Source organism: Nerophis lumbriciformis, linkage group LG08 (genome assembly GCF_033978685.3).
Source record: "Nerophis lumbriciformis linkage group LG08, RoL_Nlum_v2.1, whole genome shotgun sequence".
Classification (NCBI taxonomy): Eukaryota; Metazoa; Chordata; class Actinopteri; order Syngnathiformes; family Syngnathidae; genus Nerophis; species Nerophis lumbriciformis.
Window position 1 is genome coordinate 38421001 of NC_084555.2, and position 24240 is coordinate 38445240.

Here is a 24240-nt window from a genome sequence, read left to right on the forward strand (position 1 = left end):
TTTAGCAGACAAGGAGAGGCAAAATCATAAAATTAAAAACAGGTATTCTGTGAAAGTCATAGAATGGCAAGTTTATAGTAAAGTAAAATGCGCCAATGAACTAAGCTATGAATGTGAATGTTTCCTCTTGTGTCCTTTAAAATGTGAATCTTGCAACTTGATTGTGTTTTTGCTTCTTGTGTTGGACTGAATTAAAGCACCATGATAAATAAATCCAATTATTAAAAAAAACAACCAAAATGATCCCTGTTGTCTTAAGTTTGTCTCAGATTTCCTAAAAACATGAAATCTTGTGGTTGTGAAGTAAAAAGTGCTGTCAGAGGCAGGGGAAATGAAGGGGAGCAGAGGAGTAAATGGGGTACCCCAGAGGCGGGTCTGCTGCCTGTACAGTTAGGTTCCTTAATATGAAAGGGTGAGCTTGGATGCTGTAACGCTCCTCGTCGTCGTTGGTGGCATACAAGAGCTCCCAGGACAGGTTTGCCCACTGGCCTCGCACCCCCTCGCCATTCAGTCGACCCACCTGAACCAGCTGCTCCTGCAAGGAAAGGACTCGCCCTGTGTAGGTGCCCTGCGGATCAGAAGACTCATTAATACGGACCTGATGTTCGATGTCATATTGGAAATGTGGGCTTACCATAGAGAGGTCGTGTCCTAAAGAGAAAAGGAATGGCTTCTCCTGAAGGACGCTGTCATGCCAACCTTTCTCTGACACTAATCCTATGTACCAATCACGCTCATATTCCTCCAAGGCACTGAACATCTCTTCAGGAGACTCCATGGGCCCAAGGCTTGCTTGATCAAACAGAAGCTTGAAGCTAAACCTAAACAGAACAAAAATAACTGATGTTTTGAATCTTTGAAAATAATTCACGGGTGTGACTTTTACCTGAAGGCCCTAAGTGCGAGCTGATACAGTTCTTTACTGGAGGAGAGCCACTCCAGTCCCTCTGTCCATGGCACGTCGCCGCAGTAGAGCCTGTAGATGTAACTGGGACTGGTGAAGGCGGACTCAGCGCCTAGCGACACCAGACACGAAAGTGCCACCTGAGTGTGGAGGTCTCTCAAAGTTTCGTCTTCCTTCAAAGCTTTGGTCATGTCCTCAGAGGTCTCGCTCTGCACAACGGGCCCCAACTGGCTCAAGGCAAACCTGAACCAGTCCTCCGGGAATAAAGGCCTTAGCTGCAGCAGTCGGCTGGGCAGCAATGGCGCCGTCCTCCATCCTGTCGGGAGGTTGAACACCTCTGACTGGGGGCAACTAAAGTTGAGCTGGCGGAGAGAGCCGGGACTCTCTTTGAAGACCTCAGGGTTATGACCTTTATCGACCGCTGGCATGCCGATACCAACTCCTAGAGGCTGTAAAGGCTGCAGGGCAGAGATGGCCATATTCTCAAAAATACTGTCCATTTCTACAGAGCCTGGAAGAGAGGCTCCTGTCTGCAACACGGTGTGTCCAGACTGGGCCTCTGCCGTCACTAAGGCCACTGTCCGCCTGGCTGGTTGAGGCCCAAATAGATCATCCTCATCTGACCAGTCACCAAGAGACGTCAAGCTCGAGCTATCCTGTCTGAACCGGAGAGAAGACACTTTGGACTCCACCACAATGGCATCAGGCAGCTGGTTGCCTGTAGTCTGTGCCCTCTGGGAGGACTGGGACTTTCTGCCTCCAATTCCAGTCCCCTCATCGCAGCTCCACAGAGATCCTTTATGCTTCCTAACGCAATACCGCAGAAGCAGCCACACCAGGGCTTTCAGAAAATCATCCTGAAGCTTCCTCAAGTTGTCGTGAGAGTCTATGATGCCCGAGAGGACATTCCGGGCGTCCGAGTAGACCCGGACAGCCAGTGCTGCACAAGGAGTGAGAGCGTTGGCCCAGTGCAGGTTTAAACCTTGTGTAAAACCAAGCCGCTCCGGGCGCTCGAAAGCAGCTTCGAAAACCTCATCAACACGCCTCGCTTCTACAGTGTGGCAAGAGGTCTCCTGTAACTCCAAGCCCTTGGGGAAAACAACATGCATCTGCAGTCAGGTCCACAAGTAATTGGACAGTGAAATGATTTTGTTTTATAAACCGCTGCATTGAATTTGAAATAATACAGTCTACTCTAGATGCCATTGAAATGTTGATTTTCAGAGGCTCAGTAGTGGTATTTGTACAAAGGGGACATCCTTGTAAATATAAGCATCATTTTTAACATTTGTAAGTCTGTCAGCAGACTCTTATGCTCTGCCAGGCCTTCATGGCAGCCACCATACCTTCACATGCTGCATGTTTGTGTCGCCCTCACTTCCATCTTCCTTAAGTGAAACACTTACTCTACTTGTTTGAAATCAGTCTCCTGACTTAGCCATGACTATTGCATTTTTTGGCTTTAAAAAGGAGAAGCTGGCTGCCATGAAGGCCTAGCAAAGCATCTCTAGAGACAAAACTCAGAATTTGGTGATAGTTATGGCCTCCAGATTTTAAGCACTAAATGATTGTAGATGTCAAACATTTTGGTCATCATTGCAAAGTCACCATGCTACATTTGTAGTCAGGCTGTTTATTTACAAACCAGCATGAGGATAGAGTGTTAATTAGAAACAGGTGATGATTGGAGAAAACATAATTTTCTTATACTTTCATAATCTTTCTGAGGTGCATGAGAAAGTGGAAAGGAAAAGCAAGCTCGCCCTGACTACTGTTTTTTCTTAGTGTATTGCACAACACAGAGCCAATGTTGCAATAGCGGTAAGAAGCAAACTGCTCAGTCCGCATTAATACTGCTGATGAGCTTATTGTAGACAAGTCAATTACTGAGTAATGCAAGTTACCAGCATTTAAAGTGCATGTAGAGATAAATGAAGCTGCTTGATACTGACCATTCGTTATATTTCTAATGCAGCTACTGCTATTTTGTGGAGTTAACGAATAACACATCTGCTTGCCTACAATCACAGCCGTTAATGCCTTTATCATCTGTTGCCCCAGACGTCATATGTTTCTTTGCACTACACAGGGAGACTGTAAAAATACACTGCAGTCAACTATATTTATCTATGTTCTCATTCATCAGATCATTGTAATCTCAGGGAATTCAAATGATCGCAACTGGACTGTTCAGTTAGTTTAAAAAAATATGTTGCCACTCATCTAAGCAGGCTTAATCAGTTCATGCTCATTGATTTAGGAGATTTAGTTTAGATGAGAGGCGAAGCATCTTCTAAGACAAACCTAACAGTCCAGTTGTGATCGATTGAATGCCCTTAGAATCCACTGAATGGAGGTGTTATTTGCAGCATTCATGCTACTTTCTAGAAAAATTGGCTAAAATTCCTAAATAGTAAATGACATTTTTAAAGTCTTTAAGTTAAAACAAGGCTTACAGATTGTTTTATATGCCATTGTGGACCTCTTATTGTAGGGTTGCGCTGACTCCCAAACAATAGAAAAGTGTACCTTAATGTTGACGGTGCAGTAGCCATATCCCTTCTCCAGAATCATGATCCAAACCATGCGGTCTTGGAATCGCCCAAGAAAGTGAGAACCAGGAGCTAAAGAACCTGCAAGATGCAATCATCAATATGTGGGGAAAAGATAAACCGTACTAGAGTACTACAAACATTGCTGCCTGCTTGCCCTTGGATTTCTATTGTCAAGGCTGTGGGTTTTTATCTTTTTGGGTGGGGGGGGGGTCGGGGGCTTTTGTTTTAAGTCGACTAGCACTCGCATGGCTCAGGGATAATGTCATGTCCCGTGGTGACGTCTCAGAATGCCATGATGGGAAGTGACATGAGGAAGAGACCCCTTTACTGCCTTACTGCTACACAGCCTCCAGTGTCAGCAAAGACAGGGAACTCTTCAAAGTGGCATCACTGGACTGTAACCATCAACCACACAAGCGCTTTTATTGAATTATACACTAAATGACTGCTTGGCCTGCTGTGAAATCAGTCATTTTCATGAATTATCACCTAGTTACTTATTTTCCCTCTACACATTAGTGATTGAGGACTGACTAGTGTCACACGAGTGACTGAAAAATCACCTAAACGACATTATACTGGTATAATTTGTTTGTATACACACTAGACTTCCTTCAGTTAACTTGAGCTCCAATACATTTAAAAAATGTCTTAAAAGATAATGCTAAATTGTGATTGACACTCTCACTGTATTTTTATTTCCGTGGAAAATAGTAATTGTAAAAAATATAAATTGTTTGGTTGAGCTATATAGACAAACAGAACGTGTATCAATCTCATTAGTTGTGTGGGTTTCATTGATCATCAAGCAGGTCAGTTCAAATGTTAATCAAGATTAAGATGAAGCTCATTATCCTGAGTACTCACATTTTAAAAAAAGCTAGTGATTAATGAAATATATTTAACATCACAATAACTTTTTGTCAGTCACACCTTTATGCACACACTGGAAGCACAATTCTAAGGAAAATGTTGTTGCACTCAGCAAACGGCAAGGACAAAAATATTAATCATTAACGGTATGCATATTTCCAACAAATGAGGAATGTAGCATGCATTACTAACCAAGAGACCCTCTTGCAAAGGCCATCCTCAGGGCAGAAGCCAAACTCCCGCTCATTTGCTGGTAGAAGATGGAGTCAGAGCAAGGACAGGCGGTACCTACGGGTCCTGGCCAACTGCGCTGGGGCCTGGGGAAGCCAACCAGGAAGATGGGCAGGGTAAAAAGGGGCAGCAGGGGTGCAGAGAGAAGGGCAGACAAGGTCACCACGGCCAACAGGAGAGGACATAGGGAAGCGTTCAGAGCCAGGAGAGTTCCTGCAGACTGGCGACGCTGCTTCTTCTCCGTCCAAGATGTCACCAACACAGTAAGGGTGAACTTCAACTTGGCCAGGAACTGTGTCAGTCTGTCCATCAGGAGGCCAACCTACAGAGGAAACCCACCATCACCGAAGCTGTTGTTTTAACATTCCTTCTTTTTAGTATCTGCATTCTATTAAATATCAATTTAATTTTGGGACCAGAAAATGTATATATAAAAATCAGATGACAGCTGTCCAGTCTACACATCTGTAGAACCAAGCCAGGGCATTTTGACCATTCTTTAAGTTTATTAGGCCTTTTCTATCCATCCATCAATTGTCTATCGCCTGTCCAACTCCGGGTCGCGGCGGGGCTGGAGCTTATCCTTTCTATGTTAGACAAATTTGCAAGTAACATCTTCTTCAATCTGAGATATAATAAATTATAATTTATCAAAAGAACAAGAAACCAACACACCATTTTACTTGACTTAAGTTTTTTAGCAAATCTTATTCCTGTTGGCAGATTATTTTGTTTATCTTAGTAATATTAATTTTGCTGTCAAATTTAACGAGTGCGATTAATATTTTAAAATTATCACATTAATCATGTATGAACGTAGATTAATCACTCAATTTATTTTAACCCCACATGCTCTCATTTATATTAACCGCGGATGGCTACATAAAAGGCTGGTTGAAATGCTGCAAAGATGAGTGAGGAGAACCTGACTCGTGGCAAATTTTACTTCAAAATACACCCTTACGGGAATTTAAATAACACCATGGTAATTTGCATATATTGCAGAGATGAATTATTTTATCATAGCACAACAACTTTAAAGTACCATTGTTTTTGAGCAGCCGCTACCAAGAAAGCAAATATAATTTGACAGTACTATACATGTATATATGTCTGTATATATATATTATGGTTGTTCCAATCAAAGTTTTATGCTGCCGATTCTGGTATCGGTCATCCATGAGTAAGATCGGCTGATATCGATACCATGTATTAACCGTGGATTTGTAAATGCTTTTATGATGAGTTGAATGTTATCTGTCCATCTGTGTTGGCCCTGCGATGAGGTGGCGACTTGTCCAGGGTGTACTCCGCCATCCGCCTGAATGCAGCTGAGATAGGCTCCAGCACCCCCCGCGACCCCAAAAGGGACAAGCGGTACATAATGGTTGGATGAATGGATGATGAGAGTTATTGACAGTTTAGCAATATCAACATGTTAGAATATTGTAGCAAATATACACTCAAATATACTTCACTCTCTCAAACATGTTGGAGGACACCTGTCTTCTTAATATCTTTCTTGTTGTGAAACATGAAACTTGTATGGCTATTCTTTAGAGGACTGTAATATTGTTAACTCTGTTTCTTGTAAACTCAAAACTAATAATATAATAATCACACATTCTACAGTTTCAGTTAGTAAGTAAGTCACTAAGTAAGTACATTTTATTTAAAATGCGCTTTTTACAGATAAAAATCAGTGGTGTACAAAACACGTGAATTAAAACAACAGGGGACATCCGACTGTTCCCACCCCCAAGTCCCTCTATTCGCCATCTTCCTAACAATGCTAAACTGTAAACTATGGTCAACCTGCACTTCAATGCAGTTTCTATGCCGCTGGACAAAGCTCAAACAAAATCTCGTTGCCATGTATGACTTAAGTGTTATTATGACAATGACAATAAAGGAATTGATTGATTGATTGAGGGGCAACATCATAAAAGGATAAAAAGAATAAAAAAGGAAAAGTGGGTTAAATAAAGTAAAAAAAAGTTAATTAAAACCTTTCCTCAAAAGAGAAGTGTTCAAATGTTTTCAACACAGTCAAACTCACGGAGGGACTGGTGCAAGTCACTCCAGAGTCTGGGGGCTATAGGTCTCCCCAGGTTTTAAATGACTTTTTGGGATCTTCAGGAGACCCTGGCCTGAAGACCGAAGGCTGCTCCCTGAAGTGTAGGGGCACAACAAATCAGCAGTATCAGTGCTGTACGGTGCGACAAATTTACTCGCAAATGCGACTAAAAATAGACCGTGCAACTTAAAAAAACAAACTGTTGCACATGTGCAAACAGGGATTTCAACCCTTTAATCGCATTTTGCTTGTAAAATAAATCCATCCAAATTTGATAAAACGGGAGTAACATTTTTGCCCATTTGTATAGCATGTTTGAAATAAATTTAAACCATAACCAAATTATTAATCACTCGCGCTGAGAGCTCGGTGTATCCACCCCACCCCACCTGTGCCATGCACAGAAGGGAGCGGGGCTGCTCCTCTTAACTCACACACTCGATCCAACGCGGATGAAACTCGATCTTAGTTGAAGGAACTGGTCAGTAAAAGACAACGCTTCTTTCACCATCACGTGACACAAACTGTAAATTAAAAACTGTTGTAATTATGAGGGTCGGAGGTAATATTGAACAACAAATCAATGATAGAACCTGCCCAGTGGCCTAGTGGTTAGAGTATCCGCCCTAAAATCGGTAGGTTGTGAGTTCAAACCCTGGCCGAGTCATACCAAAGACTATAAAAATTGTACCCATTACCTCCCTGCTTAGCACTCAGAATCAAAGGTTGGAATTGGGGGTTAAATCACCAAAATGATTCCCGAGCGTGGTCACCAATGCTGCTCACGGCTCCCCTCACCTCCCAGGGGGTGGAACAAGGGGATGTGTCAAATGCAGAGAGTAATTTCACCACACTTAGTGTGTGCGTGTGACTATCAGTGGTACTTCAACTTTAGAAGTGACAAACTTGCCATTCAAATAATACCACGTCTGTTGACAAGAACGCACAGCCATGGAAGCACATTCAATCTATTTATTAAGCAGAGGTAACGCAAACCAGTGAAAGGTTCAAAAGAGCTGCCGTCTGAGCCGACAAACGGTCGCTGCTAGACTGCTAAGCTAAAAAAAAACAGCTCAAGCTACTCATGGTGGATTCACTAATGTCACACATCACGAGGCAACAGGCACCGCCTTTTAAAAGGCACACACACTGAAACTTACCTTAACTGCATTATGCCAGATATTTGAGGTTTATTTTTAAAGTAATACATTAACAGTGACGTGCAGTCACTAGAGGCAGGTGAGGCGGGGCCTCACCTGCCATCATGGAAAGAAAAAAAATGTAAAAAGAAAAAAAAAAAATTTAATTGTTATATTTATCCAGTGATTATACTATAAAGTTATTTTCCATTTAACTTCACCAGTTTTAGATTATTTTTATTCAAAATCACTGAATTTTCACATTTGCCGTTCAAATACTGAGAAGAGACGGTGCGGTGAACAGCAGCCAGTTGAGACACGTCACTCAGTGCCGCAACATGGATTGCGCAATGACTCGGCTAACTGCTGGCCTGCTGTGCAGTGAGACTGTATTGCTATATGAACTATATTATACATTTCCATAGTTTAGTTAGCTGAGGTATATAATGTACAGTGTATTTTGTCAACAACTGTATGTGTGTAAAGTATTTCTTGTGCTGAGCGATCATAAAACGGCTGCAAAAGACGCACTGTGTGAGGCTCGCCTCCTGCACCCCCGCCGTAGAATTGTTATATCAACTAAAGCCCACACTTAAACTTTCCACGTGCAAGATTGAATCTATTTAAAAAAATTATTTCATAAGAAGCCAAAAAGTGCAAAAACAATAATGTTGGTGTTGGAGGAGTTGTGAATGACTGCAGGGACACAACATTAGATACACCTGCAGACTGCAGGTGTACCTAATTCACAACTCCTCCAACACGAACATTATTGTTTTTGCACTTTTTGGCTTCTTATTAAATAACTTTTGTAACCTATTTTCATGGGCTTTCCTCTTTGTGATGTTAAGTTCCTGTTATGCTCTGTTATACAGTATATGCCTTGAGCTCTTATTTTGAAGGCGCTAAGAGCGGAAGTGATGTCACGTTGCGGAGGTTTTTGAAAGAAGGTAAATAAAGTGGTCCTCGTGTAAACTGGAGCCTCCGTGTTTGTTATTTTGTAGTTTCATACAGTATAGGCGACATTTATAAACCCTCGGTTACACTTTTTAAAATAGATTCAATCTTGCACGTGGAAAGTTTAAGTGAGGGCTTTAGTTGCGGCGCATGGACTTAATTTCTAAGTAAAGGTAAGACCATAATAACGTTTTTTTTATTAAATGTGCTTTTTTGTGTGCTACAGTTTGTATGTGTAAAGTTAAAGTTAAGTTAAAGTACCAATGATCGTCTCACACACACTAGGTGTAATGAAATTTGTCCTCTGCATTTGACCCATCCCCTTGATCCCCCCCTGGGAGGTGAGGGGAGCAGTGGGCAGCAGCGGCGCCGCGCCTGGGAATCATTTTTGGTGATTTAACCCCCAATTCCAACCCTTGATGCTGAGTGCCAAGCAGGGAAGAATGCTGGTATGAGCTTTTAAACATAACCCGTTAACTGCTGCCAATCAAATGGTGAATAAGATACTCTTTAGGGTTCATATGTTTGTAAATCTGACTGTGATGAAGTCAGATTTACCAGCCATCAACCTCACCGCACGTCACTGCACATTAATTAATTTCCAGAGTAATTAATTAAAATTATAAAAGAGTAATTTTATTGATAAATCAATTTGTTTTTGGTAGTAATTAAGGAGTAACTATAATTAATGACTTAAAAAATGTTTTTGTTTTTTTATCACAGCCTGTCACTCAGCATCATGCAGAAGTTCGCAGGTTGGCATACTTGCCAACCCTCCCGATTTTCCCGGGAGACTCCCGAATTTCAGTGCCCCTCCCGAAAATCCCCCGGGGCAACCATTCTCCCGATTTCCACCCGGACAACAATATTGGGGGCGTGTGTGCTTTAAAGGCACTGCCTTCCGCGTCCTCTCTCACCTGAAAAGGAGACTATTATATATGTCTCCGTTATCCATAGGTTTATCCATAACCCATAAAGTAGGCAGTCACAGAGCTATTTCTCAGCGTGCGTTTATTCCAGCCCGCACGTTAATACACTGACACACAACATCCGGATTCCCATCATGCATTGCTTCAAAACTACGGCAAGTAGTAATGTCCAAAAACATAACAGAGACAAAGCAGAAGAATGAAGAAGAGACATGGCGACGACGAGTAAGAAGAAGTACGCTTGCAAGTTCCAAAATGATTGGAAAAAATAATTTCAGTTCGAAGGAGAAGAGGTATGCTGTCTGCAAATTTTGTAGATCAGACTTCTCCATTGAACACGGTGACCAAACGGATATACTCATTCATGAACAGATTGTTTATATATATATATATACCAACCCTGTTTCCATATGAGTTGGGAAATTGTGTTAGATGTAAATATAAACGGAATACAATGATTTGCAAATCCTTTTCAACCCATATTCAATTGAATGCACTACAAAGACAAGATATTTGATGTTCAAACTCATAAACTTTATTTTCTTTTTGCAAATAATAATTAACTTAGAATTTCATGGCTGCAACACGTGCCAAAGTAGGAAAGAGCGTGTTCACCACTGTGTTACATGGCCTTTCCTTTTAATAACACCCAGTAAACGTTTGGGAACTGAGGAGACACATTTTTTAAGCTTCTCAGGTGGAAATCTTTCCCATTCTTGCTTGATGTACAGCTTAAGTTGTTCAACAGTCCGGGGGTCTCTGTTGTGGTATTTTAGGATTCATAATGCGCCACACATTTTCAATGGGAGACAGGTCTCGACTACAGGCAGGCCAGTCTAGTACCCGCACTCTTTTACTATGAAGCCACGTTGATGTAACACGTGGCTTGGCATTGTCTTGCTGAAATAAGCAGGGGCGTCCATGGTAACGTTGCTTGGATGGCAACATATGTTGCTCCAAAACCTGTATGTACCTTTAAGCATTAATGGCGCCTTCACAGATGTGTAAGTTACCCATGTCTTGGGCACTAATACACCCCCCTACCATCACAGATACTGGCTTTTCAACTTTGCGCCTATAACAATCCGGATGGTTCTTTTCCTCTTTGGTCCGGAGGACACGACGTCCCCAGTTTCCAAAAACAATTTGAAATGTGGACTCGTCAGACCACAGAACACTTTTCCACTTTGTATCAGTCCATCTTAGATGAGCTCAGGCCCAGTGAAGCTGACGGCAATTCTGGGTGTTGTTGATAAACAGTTTTCGCCTTGCATAGGAGAGCTTTTACTTGCACTTACAGATGTAGCGACCAACTGTAGTTACTGACAGTGGGTTTCTGAAGTGTTCCTGAGCCCATGTGGTGATATCCTTTACACACTGATGTCGCTTGTTGATGCAGTACAGCCTGAGGGATTGGCTGCTTACGTGCTGTGATTTCTCTAGATTCTCTGAACCCTTTGATGATATTACGGACCGTAGATGGTGAAATCCCTAAATTCCTTGCAATAGCTGGTTGAGAAAGGTTGTTCAACAATTTGCTCACGCATTTGTTGACAAAGTGGTGACCCTCGCCCCATCCTTGTTTGTGAATGACTGAGCATTTCATGGAATCTACTTTTATACCCAATCATGGCACCCACCTGTTCCCAATTTGCCTGTTCACCTGTGGGATGTTCCAAATAAGGGTTTAATGAGCATTCCTCAACTTTATCAGTATTTATTGCCACCTTTCCCAACTTCTTTGTCACGTGTTGCTGGCATCAAATTCTAAAGTTAATGATTATTTGCACAAAAAAAAAAGTTTATCAGTTTGAACATCAAATATGTTGTCTTTGTAGCATATTCAACTGAATATGGGTTGAAAATGATTTGCAAATCATTGTATTCCGTTTATATTTACATCTAACACAATTTCCCAACTCATATGGAAACAGGGTTTGTATACGAAATACTTGAAAATATATACACCATCTCCCGAATTCGGAGGTCTCAAGGTTGGCAAGTATGCAGGTTGGTGTTGCTGGCTAAAATATTTTGTGTGTAGGTCTTATAATAATGCTTACTTATGAAAACACTATTGTTATTGGCCGAGTCATACCAAAGACTATACAAATTGGACCGATTACCTCCCTGCTTTGCACTCAGCATCAAGGGTTGGAATTGGGGGTTAAATCACCAAAAGTGATTCCCCGGCGCGGTCACCGCTGCTGCTCACTGCTCCCCTCGCCTCCCAGGGGGTGATCAAGGGTGATGGGTCAAATGCAGAGAATAATCTCGCCACACCTTGTTTGTGTGTGACAATCATTGGTACTTTAACTTAACTTAAATAATTATTTTCATGTTGCTGCTTACCTTTAAACATGTCCTCTTCAACCAGGGCACTTTATTTCACATTTTATTATTTTGTCTTTATGTTAGCTAAAGAATTGAGCACAGCTAAATGTTTTCAAGAAGATTGGAGATTATATTTGACTTTTCTTATATTATTTTCAAGGCTTTTTCTTATCTCAGAACACCTCTTAAGTTGGGATCCAGAAATTTCAATACAAAACAAACTAAATATCTTCACGTACAATATCTATTTACAAATGTTTGACCAAGTTTCGTGATGAAGCTTACACTTGTGGATTTCTACCATTGTTGCTGCTTGTCAGGATTAATGTGTCAGTCGCTTAAAAAGTCCACCAGAAAACAATTCATACTTTGTTGTCCAGTCGTTATGTCAGATTTTTGCTATTTATATTGATTTTTTATGTGTCACTGCTGCTTCACATATGCCTCGCTGTTGCCCCCTGCGGGATGGCGGTACTACTGCATACATGATCAACCCTAGTTTTAATGGTTTCATCAAGCCTATTTGGGTGATGTTCGGCGGGCCGGATGTAGACCGAGGGCTGTCAGTTGAATAGGTCTGCGCTATTGTATTACAGTAGAAGGCTAAGATAGCTACATTCATCATTCACATATCACATTTCTAACCTTCTGTTATTACTTACCACTTCATTGTCTCCTCCATTGCCATAAATAGTTGGCACCCAGCCAGCCATTAAAGACCCACTTAAGAACTTTCAGTTTCAGTTGATTTTGGCAGTGCTAATGGACCAAAACGGTAGTGGTTTGCCAGAAGAAGACCATATTTCCCATGAGGACTACCGCATATAGCGTCAAACTGACATAATGTTCGCTGTAATATTGGCACAGATTACAAATATTACATCTCTAATGGCTATGCTGATGGTAAATAGCAGACACTATCAAGAAATGATCGTGGGTTGCGCAACAAACATGACGCTACTACCAAGAATGTATCGGAGCGGATGCAGGTCCGAAGCAAAGAAAGACCGGCGGCAGAGTTTTTCCGAAGGAAGTAGTGTGAAACTGCAAACTATCAATCTGGTGGTTATTTATTGCTAACGTGCAAATTTCCGTTAGCTAAGATTAGCATTAGCATTTAGATGTGAGCATCAAAAGTTACTAACATGTCTAGCAGGAAAAAAACCAAGGCAGCATCAATCGGAAATCCCTCCTCATTTTTTTAACTCACGCCAGCAATGTTGATCCGTGATTGTCTTTTTATCTGTGTTGGCTCAGTTTTTCTTTTTTTGTCTCCTCATAAAAATGTTCCATTTCTTTAGTAGTTTTAGAGCTTCGGCCTTGATAGCTATAATTGCACGTAGGCGTTCTTCTTCATCTTTTAGTTTTCTGGCGACTTTCTGTCTTTTTAACGGATGGGGTAAGGGGGAGTGACGTGTGCTGTAAAGCAAGTCAGAAAATGTGTAGTTTTTTTGTGGCAGGGTTCCTGCCACCCTCCTCAAAGTTGCTAAGTGCCAGTAAAAGCGATATAAACCCCCTCAGGCCATGTCAGAGGTGTCTTTCAAGTCGAAGTGTCATCCCAAAAGTTATGAAAATATTTTATCAAGGTTGAAAAGTTACTTAGTGCTGCTTTTAAAGTAAGTTTTCTGAAAATCTATCCTTTTGTGAAGGTTTGTGGGTGAAGCAGGAATACTCTTTGAACACACATAGAGAGACTTCTTCACAGTTAAAGGCACATTTCTACGAAAACTAAAAATTTAGCAAGGCACTACTTACTTCTTCAAATAAGACTGGAGGTTTGAATAAAGTCCTGTAATACAACCAGTAACATAATTTTTGTTCTTCAAATCGAATCTTGGCCATTTTGTCATCTAAACTACAGATGCACGCACGCGCATTATCTAAAAATGGCAGACGCGCGCAAATCAGTTTGGATAGATTTATACCATAAATGAAGAATTCGCTGACTATGTTCCCAATTGGTGACATCACCAATTGTGAAAAGTCCAAATAGACCGTTTGGAGGAAGTAGATAGGAAGGCAAAATTGTTTTATAAATATCTCTGCAATGACTCCACGCTTCGATTTCAAATTTTTGGGACTTATGCAGATCCCAAATGCACAACAGCAGGTACCAATAGGTAAGAAATTTGGTTTTGCATGATAGGGCCCCTTTAAAGTTTACTAAGCAGTTATTTCTTGATGTTGTTTTAAGCAAGTTTAGCTTAGCTATTACCATGCCTGCTCCAGGCTTAAACTTTGTGTGTAACATATTTTGCCTCGTCCTCCAGTGATGATACTACTGATACTTACAAACCCCGTTTCCATATGAGTTGGGAAATTGTGTTAGATGTAAATATAAACGAAATACAATGATTTGCAAATCATTTTCAACCCATATTCAGTTGAATATGCTACAAAGACAACATATTTGATGTTTAAACTGATAAACACTTTTGTATTGCAAATAATCATAAACTTTAGAATTTGATGCCAGCAACACTTGACAAAGAAGTTGGGAAAGGTGGCAATAAATACTGATAAAGTTGAGGAATGCTCATCAAACACTTATTTGGAACATCCCACAGGTGAACAGGCAAATTGGGAACAGGTGGGTGCCATAATTGGGTATAAAAGTAGATTCCATGAAATGCTCAGTCATTCACAAACAAGGATGGGGCGAGGGTCACCACTTTGTCAACAAATGCGTGAGCAAATTGTTGAACAGTTTAAGAAAAACCTTTCTCAACCAGCTATTGCAAGGAATTTAGGAATTTCACCATCTACGGTCCGTAATATCGTCAAAGGGTTCAGAGAATCTGGAGAAATCACTGCACGTAAGCAGCTAAGCCCGTGACCTTCGCTCCCTCAGGCTGTACTGCATCAACAAGCGACATCAGTGTGTAAAGGATATCACCACGTGGGCTCAGGAACACTTCAGAAACCCACTGTCAGTAACTACCGTTGGTCGCTACATCTGTAAGTGCAAGTTAAAACTCTCCTATACAAGGCGAAAGCCGTTTATCAACAACACCCAGAAACGCCGTCGGCTTCGCTGGGCCTGAGCTCATCGAAGATGGACTGATACAAAGTGGAAAAGTGTTCTGGGGTCTGACGAGTCCACATTTCAAATTGTTTTTGGAAACTGTGGACGTCGTGTCCTCCGGACCAAAGAGGAAAAGAACAATCCGGATTGTTATAAGCGCAAAGTTGAAAAGCCAGCATCTGTGATGGTATAGGGGTGTATTAGTGCCCAAGACATGGGTAACTTACACATCTGTGAAAGCGCCATTAATGCTGAAAAGGTACATACAGGTTTTGGAGCAACATATGTTGCCATCCAAGCAACGTTACCATGGACGCCCCTGCTTATTTCAGCAAGACAATGCCAAGCCACGTGTTACATCAACGTGGCTTCATAGTAAAAGAGTGCGGGTACTAGACTGGCCTGCCTGTAGTCCAGACCTGTCTCCCATTGAAAATGTGTGGCGCATTATAAAGCCTAAAATACCACAACGGAGACCCCCGGACTGTTGAACAACTTAAGCTGTACATCAAGCAACAATGGGAAAGAATTCTACCTGAGAAGCTTAAAAAATGTGTCTCCTCAGTTCCCAAACGTTTACTGAGTGTTGTTAAAAGGAAAGGCCATGTAACACAGTGGTGAACATGCCCTTTCCCAACTACTTTGGCACGTGTTGCAGCCATGAAATTCTAAGTTAATTATTATTTGCAAAAAAAAAATAAAGTTTATGAGTTCAAACATCAAATATCTTGTCTTTGTAGTGCATTCAATTGAATATGGGTTGAAAATTATTTGCAAATCATTGTATTCCGTTTATATTTACATCTAACACAATTTCCCAACTCATATGGAAACAGGGTTTGTACAATACTAAGACATTCGCCATAATTTAGGTGATTATTAATAGTTTAGGGGAGACATAATTAGCTCTTAGCTGCATGTAAGCCAGAGAGGATCTGCATTTGTGATCAGCATCAAAAGGCATTATTCGGCAACGGCCAATCATACTTTTTCAAGAAAATTGGCTGATCGGCACATCCCTGGTATGTATGTATGTATTCAAATTAGCAGTGTATTATAATAGGGTGAAGCATTTAGTTGTTTAAATAGACAATGCACAAATTTTAAGCATAGCATCTTTTAGAGTAGAGGCTACAGTTTCAGGACAGCAACTAATAACAATAATACGATGTCACTTAATAGAGTGCAGATCTCTGATAAGGCCGCTATTAAAGGCCTTAATTGTAAGTACTTCCTTGTTCATGGTAGATTAAACAAATAAGAGGTGCCATTATGATAGTGGAAGATGTACGGTTCCACTGATGCCATTGTGACTGAAATGGTAAAAAAAATAAACGCTTACACCTTTATCTAGATCCGCAGCAAAATGTTTTGGGTTCCTTTTTTGTCAAGTGTCCACAATTTTTGAGAAACTAGGTTTGCATATTTTGCATGAGTGTATTTGTCCAACTACACAGCTCTGTATCTTCCTTCTCCTTTTCTGACATGTTAAATTGAGGAAATATAATTATGTATTGTTCCCTAAAGTGACTTGTTTTAGCATGTCCAAAACAAAACAACCATAACATACTGTTTATTGTTTTACAAAGTCAAAACATCCGCATTTATGCATCTAACATACAAAGGAAAATGGGGATACGCCTCACCAGTAGAAGCTGAACTCCAGTACCCAGGTTGTCCCACCCAGGTAGTGTGTTGTTTCCAGCTGCGAGACGCACGATGATGATCACAATTATTTGTAGTAAAGCATCCTCTGAGCTCTGCCACGCCTACACAGAAACAAAGCACACAACGTTGACCAGACAAATACTCAAAAAACAAGGCTTTTTGTGTGTGGAAAAAAGCAACCATAACATTAACACATGTTTACAGTCTCCCTTTGAACATCCAATCAATTACAAATCTGCAAAAAGTCAATACAAAAACTAATTTTACAATTGTTTTTGTTTCACACAAATGACAAGCTTTTGTGTGCCTACCACTCTGAAGGCTCGAGTGAACCCCACACTGAGAGAAACCCCATGGAGCTGCTGCAGAGATTTGTCCATAGACAGGAAAGCAATCAATGCAAATGGAGACACTGTGAACACACAACAATAATGACTCACACACAAAATAATGTTGTCAACACTTGGGATGTACTTTTGAAAACAATAGACTTCTCACCAAGATAAAGAAGGACTCTTCTGATGGCTGCAGCAATGAATAATCCTCTATTTTTCTGCTTAAAAGTCTGCACATTGGACATGCCTTTAGGGTAAAGTGGATTGAGAAATAACCCTCCAAATACATAGGCCCCCTGGATCTCTCTGAGAACCCAGCAGAATGAGAAGATGACCAGGAGGATGTAGCTGACAGGAGCCTGGGGTCCCTTGATCAAAATCGGGGGCTGGGCTGGGGCAAGGAAGTGATGCAAAAGGCCTGCTTCAGCTAGGGCCGCCAGTAGCAGGCTCAGATACAGCAACACCTCCGAGCAGCCTAGATTCCAACCAAAGGTGTTGGAAAGAGGCGGAGGCGGCGACCCCCCTCTGCGCAATCCACAGTCTCTACACTCAGCCCTGCAAGCATGGCAGAGCGTGCCAACCTGGCTGAGGTCCAAGCTCAGCAGGAATCCCGTCGCAGTGGAGAAGAGGACAACTCCCAGTGTTGATGGGATGAAGTAATTGCACACGCTGACGCCAGCAGACACAGCAAACATCAACAGCAGCCTGTGAGGAAGGCATGTACACACAAGCCGTCAGGCAGGCAAAAAGCCTCAATTGGAACTATTATAACAGATGGTAGATAGTACAGTGCAAAAATCTTCTCTGCAGCCATCTGAGGCAATCCTAACATTATTTACTTTATTATTTTGTGAGTATTACTTCTCGTAGTTCAAATTGCGTGTAATTGCATCAGTTAAATTAATAAAGTAATTTTATAGATATAACATGAGTTCAAAAGAAAAGTTACTAAAGAAGGTGAAATACACTCTTGAATTCAAGAAATAACTATGAAAGTGGTCTCCGTGTGGCTCTCCCTTGCACTCAGTCTTCAATAAACGTAAAAGTGATGTTAAATGTAGGATTCACAATTGCAACATACACACAGCAGGGTATGATCCCGAATTCAGATTATTTTATTAACTACGATCTTTTAAGTTTCTTCATACCAAATTGCCGTTTCAAATGGTTGATAAAGTTTGATGTGTTGAATCTTTATGTTTTTTCCTACTTGTGTGAAAAGTATGCAGAACGTTTAGTGCAAAGAGCATGTGAAATGTCTTCCTCACATGATCAACGCCACCTTTGTTTACAATGAGCTTGGGGAAGACAGGCGTCTACAGGACTTAGGAGAAAAGAGTGCTTGCTTTGCTCACTCTAACACACAGCACAGTAGGGGTAATCTCGCTTTATTAAAGCACTTTTTTTTATCTGTTATCAGGGTTATTTTGTAATGTTATTGTCATAATTCCCTATATCGGACCAAAATTTATCGTCCGATATTTTATCGGGATCAATTTGCTTCGGTTTACAAACTCCTGTATTCAGTCTCAGTCGCACCTTTTGGAATGGATTACTAACAAAAACTGAACTACCACTGTTTTTGTATCAGTAGTGTCCAAACTTAAGTGAAGGCCACATAGAAACATATTGAAAGACATGAGACGCCTACGTTGATAAACATTTTGTACATTAAAGATTTTAAAAACCTTTCCAATGTAGGTCAATACAAGCTAAGCTATCTGATCAAAACCTCCACATCATAGCTTTGGGTTAAAGTTGACAAAGCAAATTAGTGTAATGTCGAATAATATCTAATTATTTTTTAATTATCTTCAAAAATAAACTATGAGAATACGCCATGGGTCAGTAAAAAAAATAAGAATAGCCCTTTGCTTACCCCTGATTTATTTACTGTGTAAATGAAACCAGCATTACAGTCATTTAGGGCTGAAACGACGCGTCGACGTAGTCGACGTCATCGGTTACGTAAATACGTCGACGCCGTTTCTGTGCTTCGACGCGTCGCATATTTACGTCACACTACCGTCATGGCGGAGCGCAAAGCAGACGATGCGAGCGAGGGGGAAAAAGCACGCCAAAAGTCGTCAAAAGTGTGGGAGTATTTCAATAAACGGCCTAAGAAGAAACGCTACTTTTACTCCGCTACTTTTATCTACATTCAGCTCGCTACTCGCTACTAATTTTTATCGATCTGTTAATGCACACTTTGTTTGTTTTGGTCTGTCAGACAGACCTTCAAAGTGCCTGCCTTACTGGTGACGTTTCACTCCGTTCCACCAATAAAATGCAGTCACTAGTGACGTTTGACCCCGTTCCACCAATCAGATGCAGTCACTGGTGACGTTGGACCAATCAAACAGAGCCAGGCGGTCACATGACCTGACTTAAACAAGTTGAAAAACGTATTGGGGTGTTGCCATTTAGTGGTCAATTGTACGGAATATGTACTGTATTGTGCAATCTACTAATAAAAGTTTAAATCAATCAATCAAAAGTGTGAAGGAAAAAAGACTACTTTTTATTTCAACCGTACATCCCGTCAAAAGCCTAAAGACTGACTGCACAGTTCCTGTCTTCACAATAAAAGTGCCGCTCCATCGCGCCGCGCTTTCAAAATAAGAGTCTCCGAAAGCCAGCGCAAACAAGCTAGCAAGCTACAGAGTTTGCCGCCAATTTATTTCTTGTAAAGTGTATAAAAACGAATATGGAAGATGGACAAATAAGATACCAAAAACCAACCACTTTCATGTGGTATTAGACAGAAAGGAGGAACTTTTTTTCTCCTCCATTTGAAAACGTGGACGTTATAAGCAATACTGTCTGTTTACAATCAATGCAAGTCATCAGAATCAGGTAATACACCAACTTATATTCTTGTCTTCATGAAAGAAAGGAATCTATATGTGTTAAACATGCATGTATATTCATTAAAACACCTTTAACATGTAAACAAAAACGGCAAAATAAATAAATATAAATTATATACTGTATATATCAATGTATGTATATATGTGTATGTATATATATGTGTGTGTGTATATATATATATATATATATATGTATATATATATATATATATATATATGTGTGTGTGTGTGTGCATATATATATATATATATATATATATATATATATATATATATATATATATATATATATATATATATATATATATATATATATGTGTGTCTGCGTTGTAAATTCATAAACTAAAACACTGTTTCGCTCTGAGAGGCGCGTTTGGCGTGCCTGTTCAGTGTTTACAAAGATGCGCTCCTCTTTAACGCTAATGTTAATTAGTTGTGCAAATACCTTTTACAACATTAACAGTTACATATACTATGTACAAACCAACAATTAACTTTCACTTTAATCATACTATCATTGTTGTGTTATTAAGCAAAATAAGCAATACTTTTACTTTTGTTGAAATGTTTACACTGTTACAGAATATTTCGTTTTGCACTTTTTTGTATTGGATGTTTATCTTTATTTTTGCACATTTTAGCAAATAAGCAATACTTTTACTTTTGAAATGCGTATACTATTGCAGAATATTAAGATTGCACTGGATGTTTACTTTTATATTTGCACATTAAAAAGCAAATAAGCTACTTTTAATTTTGTTAAATGTTAAAAGTTTTAAATGTTTACATTGTTACAGAATATTTTGTCATGTTGTTGTCAATGTTGACTGAGTGGCCATACTTTTTTTTTTTGTAAATAAAAGCCATGCCTTTTGAAAAAACTGGCCTACATTTATTTTTTTTCATCTTCATTTTAAATAAAAAAAATAATCGGTAAAAGGAAAAATAATCTATAGATTAATCGAAAAAATAATCTATAGATTAACCGATTAATCGAAAAAAATAATCTATAGATTAATCGATAGAAAAATAATCGTTAGCTGCAGCCTTACAGTCATTCAACGACTCAGCTTTGTTTCACATGTCCATGACCAACTGTACTTGGCCCCAGCCCACCTCTTCCAATTGTGGCAGAAGAGGGGAAGTGTAGCGATCTTGAGTGTGGATCAGAACACTCACCCTAGCCAACATTAGGTGCCAAGTTGGCCCAACCTCGGGATGGGCCATATGGCCCGATTTCTATATTGCGATATATATTGCAGACTTCTGCAATAATTATATATATCACAGTATATTATTTGGTGTATAAATAGTAATAGAACCATTTCAAAACGAGTTACAAAGGTTCCTAATTTGGCTCCTGACATATGCGGTAACATTTTACATCATTTCCAGTTGTATCAAAACTATTATTAATCTACTTGCCAATTTACTGTTGATAGCTGGTTACTTTCTGTTGTTACATGGTTCTATCTACACTTCTGTTAAAATGTAATGAGGACTTATTTTTCTGTTTGTTGATACATTACATCAGTTTTGGACAATACTATACATTTGGGTATCGATCCAATACAAAGTAGTTACAGGTGCAGTGTTGGCTATACCAATGCCAAAAAGAATACATTTGGTGTTTGCACTTAACGTCCTCTTGTCTCCAGGGACTTCTTTTTCTGAGTTTGTAAACAATAACAACAAAATATTTTTTGATGATAAAATATAGTCTGTAGACATGTACTTTGTTTTGTTAGTGTTAATATTTGTATCGATCCGCCCACCTTTGATTACATTCAAAAGCTCTGGCCTGCGGTTAGCATATCCTCCAACAGTGTGTAGTGTAGCATTAGCGATCCCACGTCCTCCATTGATAATCGTACTTATAGGAAACAGTTTATTTGCCGCCATGGGCGCTAGGATTCCTGACTTAGAAGTGACTTTGCACAATGGAGGGACATTAGGCCCCAATCTACATTTCTGCCAGTGGGTGCTAGGTGTGTGTATGTATTAAAAAAAAAAAAAAAGACTTTTAGCGAAGTTAATATCCCATATGATTTGTGGCTTTATTATTTTGTAAAACGGACCAAACTTGCCACAAAATTAACTACAACATTGATTTTTAAAATACTATTTTAAAGATTGAAAGTTGCCATCAATCTCACGTGGGTGCTCGGGATCGGCGCCTATGTTAGGTGCTAGAGAGAATCTTACAGTGTGTTGAAGACACGTTCATTTGCAAGTCACTGTCAAATTTGCGGGACGCAGCTAGTATGTGTCATCAACATGTATTACCCCAATATAACGATCGTATTAGAAGCGCTATCGTCAGCCAAATTTAGATCATTTATATAATCTATACCGTGCAACCCTAGCCGAACCACGGAACGAATACGAGTTTGATGGTATCCACTCCTCAGACTTTTGCACACTACTCACCCTATGAATAATAAGTATAATTTTAATAAACCTGAAGTTGCTTGACATTGGGGAGCCTCCTAATCCGAACACAAGCACCTGCTCCATACCCCACAGGAACAAGGCGTCCAGAGGAGGAAGTATTCCGAGTGCCCACAGCAGAGGTAGGAAGAGAAAAAGCACATGAAGAATTTGGCTGGCAAGCTGGAGCTCAGGAACTGTACCTGAGAACCTAAACACAAGAAAGTACAACAAAATGTCAATAATGGATTTGAATGACGATTGAAAGACTTTGTTTAGGTTTTTTTTACCTGTCTGCCAAGTCCACAACAATAAAGATGAAAATGTAGAGGGGTCGCGTGAGTGGGGTAATCTCGTAAGTGTCCTGTGCCTGGAAAGTAGCCGTCTCGGTGGCAGTATTTACAACAAGGGAGTACTCTGCTATACACAGAGTCACCCAGCTGAGAACAAAAACAACCAAGGACACACCAATGCTGCCATAGAGAGCAGTCAGTCTGCCAAGGAGCACGTACCATGTCCCAAACCCACACAGCAGCCCTGCCAGTACTGTATGCAACACCACATTCAGCCCAAATCTCTTACCGGGGGCAATAAATCGGACTGTCTCGGGGCTGGCGCAGTGTGTGAATTCCACTTCCTCTTCATCAACTAGGATGTTGGGCGCACCAAGCCTCTCCACTGCGCCGCTCTGTCGTCCAGCATACAACGCTACAGCCTGGACGCCCGCCGCCGCTCCGAACATCAGCACGCCGGATAGAAGTGCGGCATAGACCGCCTGAAGCAGCTGCAACTGGCAGAGGAGTGTGCCAACGCCCCCGAACAGCCATGGCGTCAAGAAGAGGACGGCCTGATTGACGTAGACGTACGGTGGAGCGCAGTAGCCCAACTTAAAGCGTGGACCCCCCAACACTGTCTGGGGAAAACGCTTCCAGAAGAACTCCTGCTTGTACTCATTGAGAAGGGGCACATCTGGCCCCATTCTGACCATTCCTAAAAGGGTGGCAGGTCATCTCCACACAGCTGAAGGAGGGTTTCCAGTCACTATCTCCATGTTAGGAAGCTGCGATGCACCACACCTTCCACTAAGGACAAATTGAGATGCATTGTTTACTATCAAATGATAATTTGTGTATGTGAAAACATCCATCCATCCATCCATTTCTACCGCTTGTCCCTTTAACGTTACTGAACAAATTACTTGAATACAAAAAATATTCAGTATAAATTAGACAAGTCTACTCAAATTAACTAACTAACACTAGTTCATTTTGCAACTACTGTAGACAACAAGGACTATAACAGTGGTTGGTACAAGTGGTGTAATCTGTATAGCAACAGCCACCGTGTTGTCAAGAAAACACACGGGCGCTGGACTAAAGATGTGCTAACGTGTGTTGTTAAAGTTACAGTCATTGATATTTAGAGAACATTCTCGTACAGACGAAACAAAGTAAATTGTTTCTGGTCTCTGGTCTTATTGTAGTGCCAGTTTAGCTAGCTGTATTGTTAGCGATAGTAGCCAGTTTCCACGTAAATCAGACGGTTAGCGTGTTATTCATATACATTGTGGTCATTTGTCGAGTTAGAATGACGCTAGTGTGGTGTGAGCTCACCGTTATACGTAAAATCATCCAGCGAAGCGACACTTTGTGTTGTTTTCAATGGAATAGATGATTATGTCAACAAAATAGCGTTAGCTGCTAGCAGAATGCAATAGACCCAAGCAACATAGACACGACGCGCACACTGTCTGTAGCCAATGAACGTGAAGGCGAAAATAGTAATGGCCATAGACATCTTATAAGTAGACGCAGCATCGAGCGCTACTGCCTACTGGCGCTGACGAGACGCGGGGCCGCCATCTTGGAGTGGTGATCCGCTCCACTCAGTGCAATTCATTTGGCAGGAGCAAT

At 40.6% G+C, this 24240-nt stretch overlaps 1 protein-coding gene across 2 annotated transcripts; it reads right to left on the bottom strand.

Annotated features, from left to right (window-relative positions):
• Nucleotides 1-225: 225 nt before the first annotated feature.
• pcnx4 (pecanex 4) lies at nucleotides 226-24220 on the bottom strand. Of its 2 annotated transcripts, XM_061968858.2 has the most exons (12): nucleotides 23941-24220; nucleotides 22910-23409; nucleotides 22618-22747; nucleotides 22359-22538; nucleotides 17191-17732; nucleotides 17004-17104; nucleotides 16671-16793; nucleotides 4525-4885; nucleotides 3434-3537; nucleotides 887-1992; nucleotides 635-821; nucleotides 226-568 (listed from the first exon to the last, which is right to left on the bottom strand). In XM_061968858.2, the coding sequence occupies exons 2-12, from the start codon at nucleotides 23313-23315 to the stop codon at nucleotides 317-319; spliced, it is 3492 nt and encodes a 1163-aa protein (XP_061824842.2). In that variant the 5' UTR covers nucleotides 23316-23409; nucleotides 23941-24220; the 3' UTR covers nucleotides 226-316. The 2 variants fall into 2 exon arrangements, with proteins under 2 accessions (XP_061824842.2, XP_061824841.2); XM_061968857.2 differs by having other exon boundaries at nucleotides 22618-23409.
• Between the last annotated feature and the right edge of the window lie 20 nt (nucleotides 24221-24240).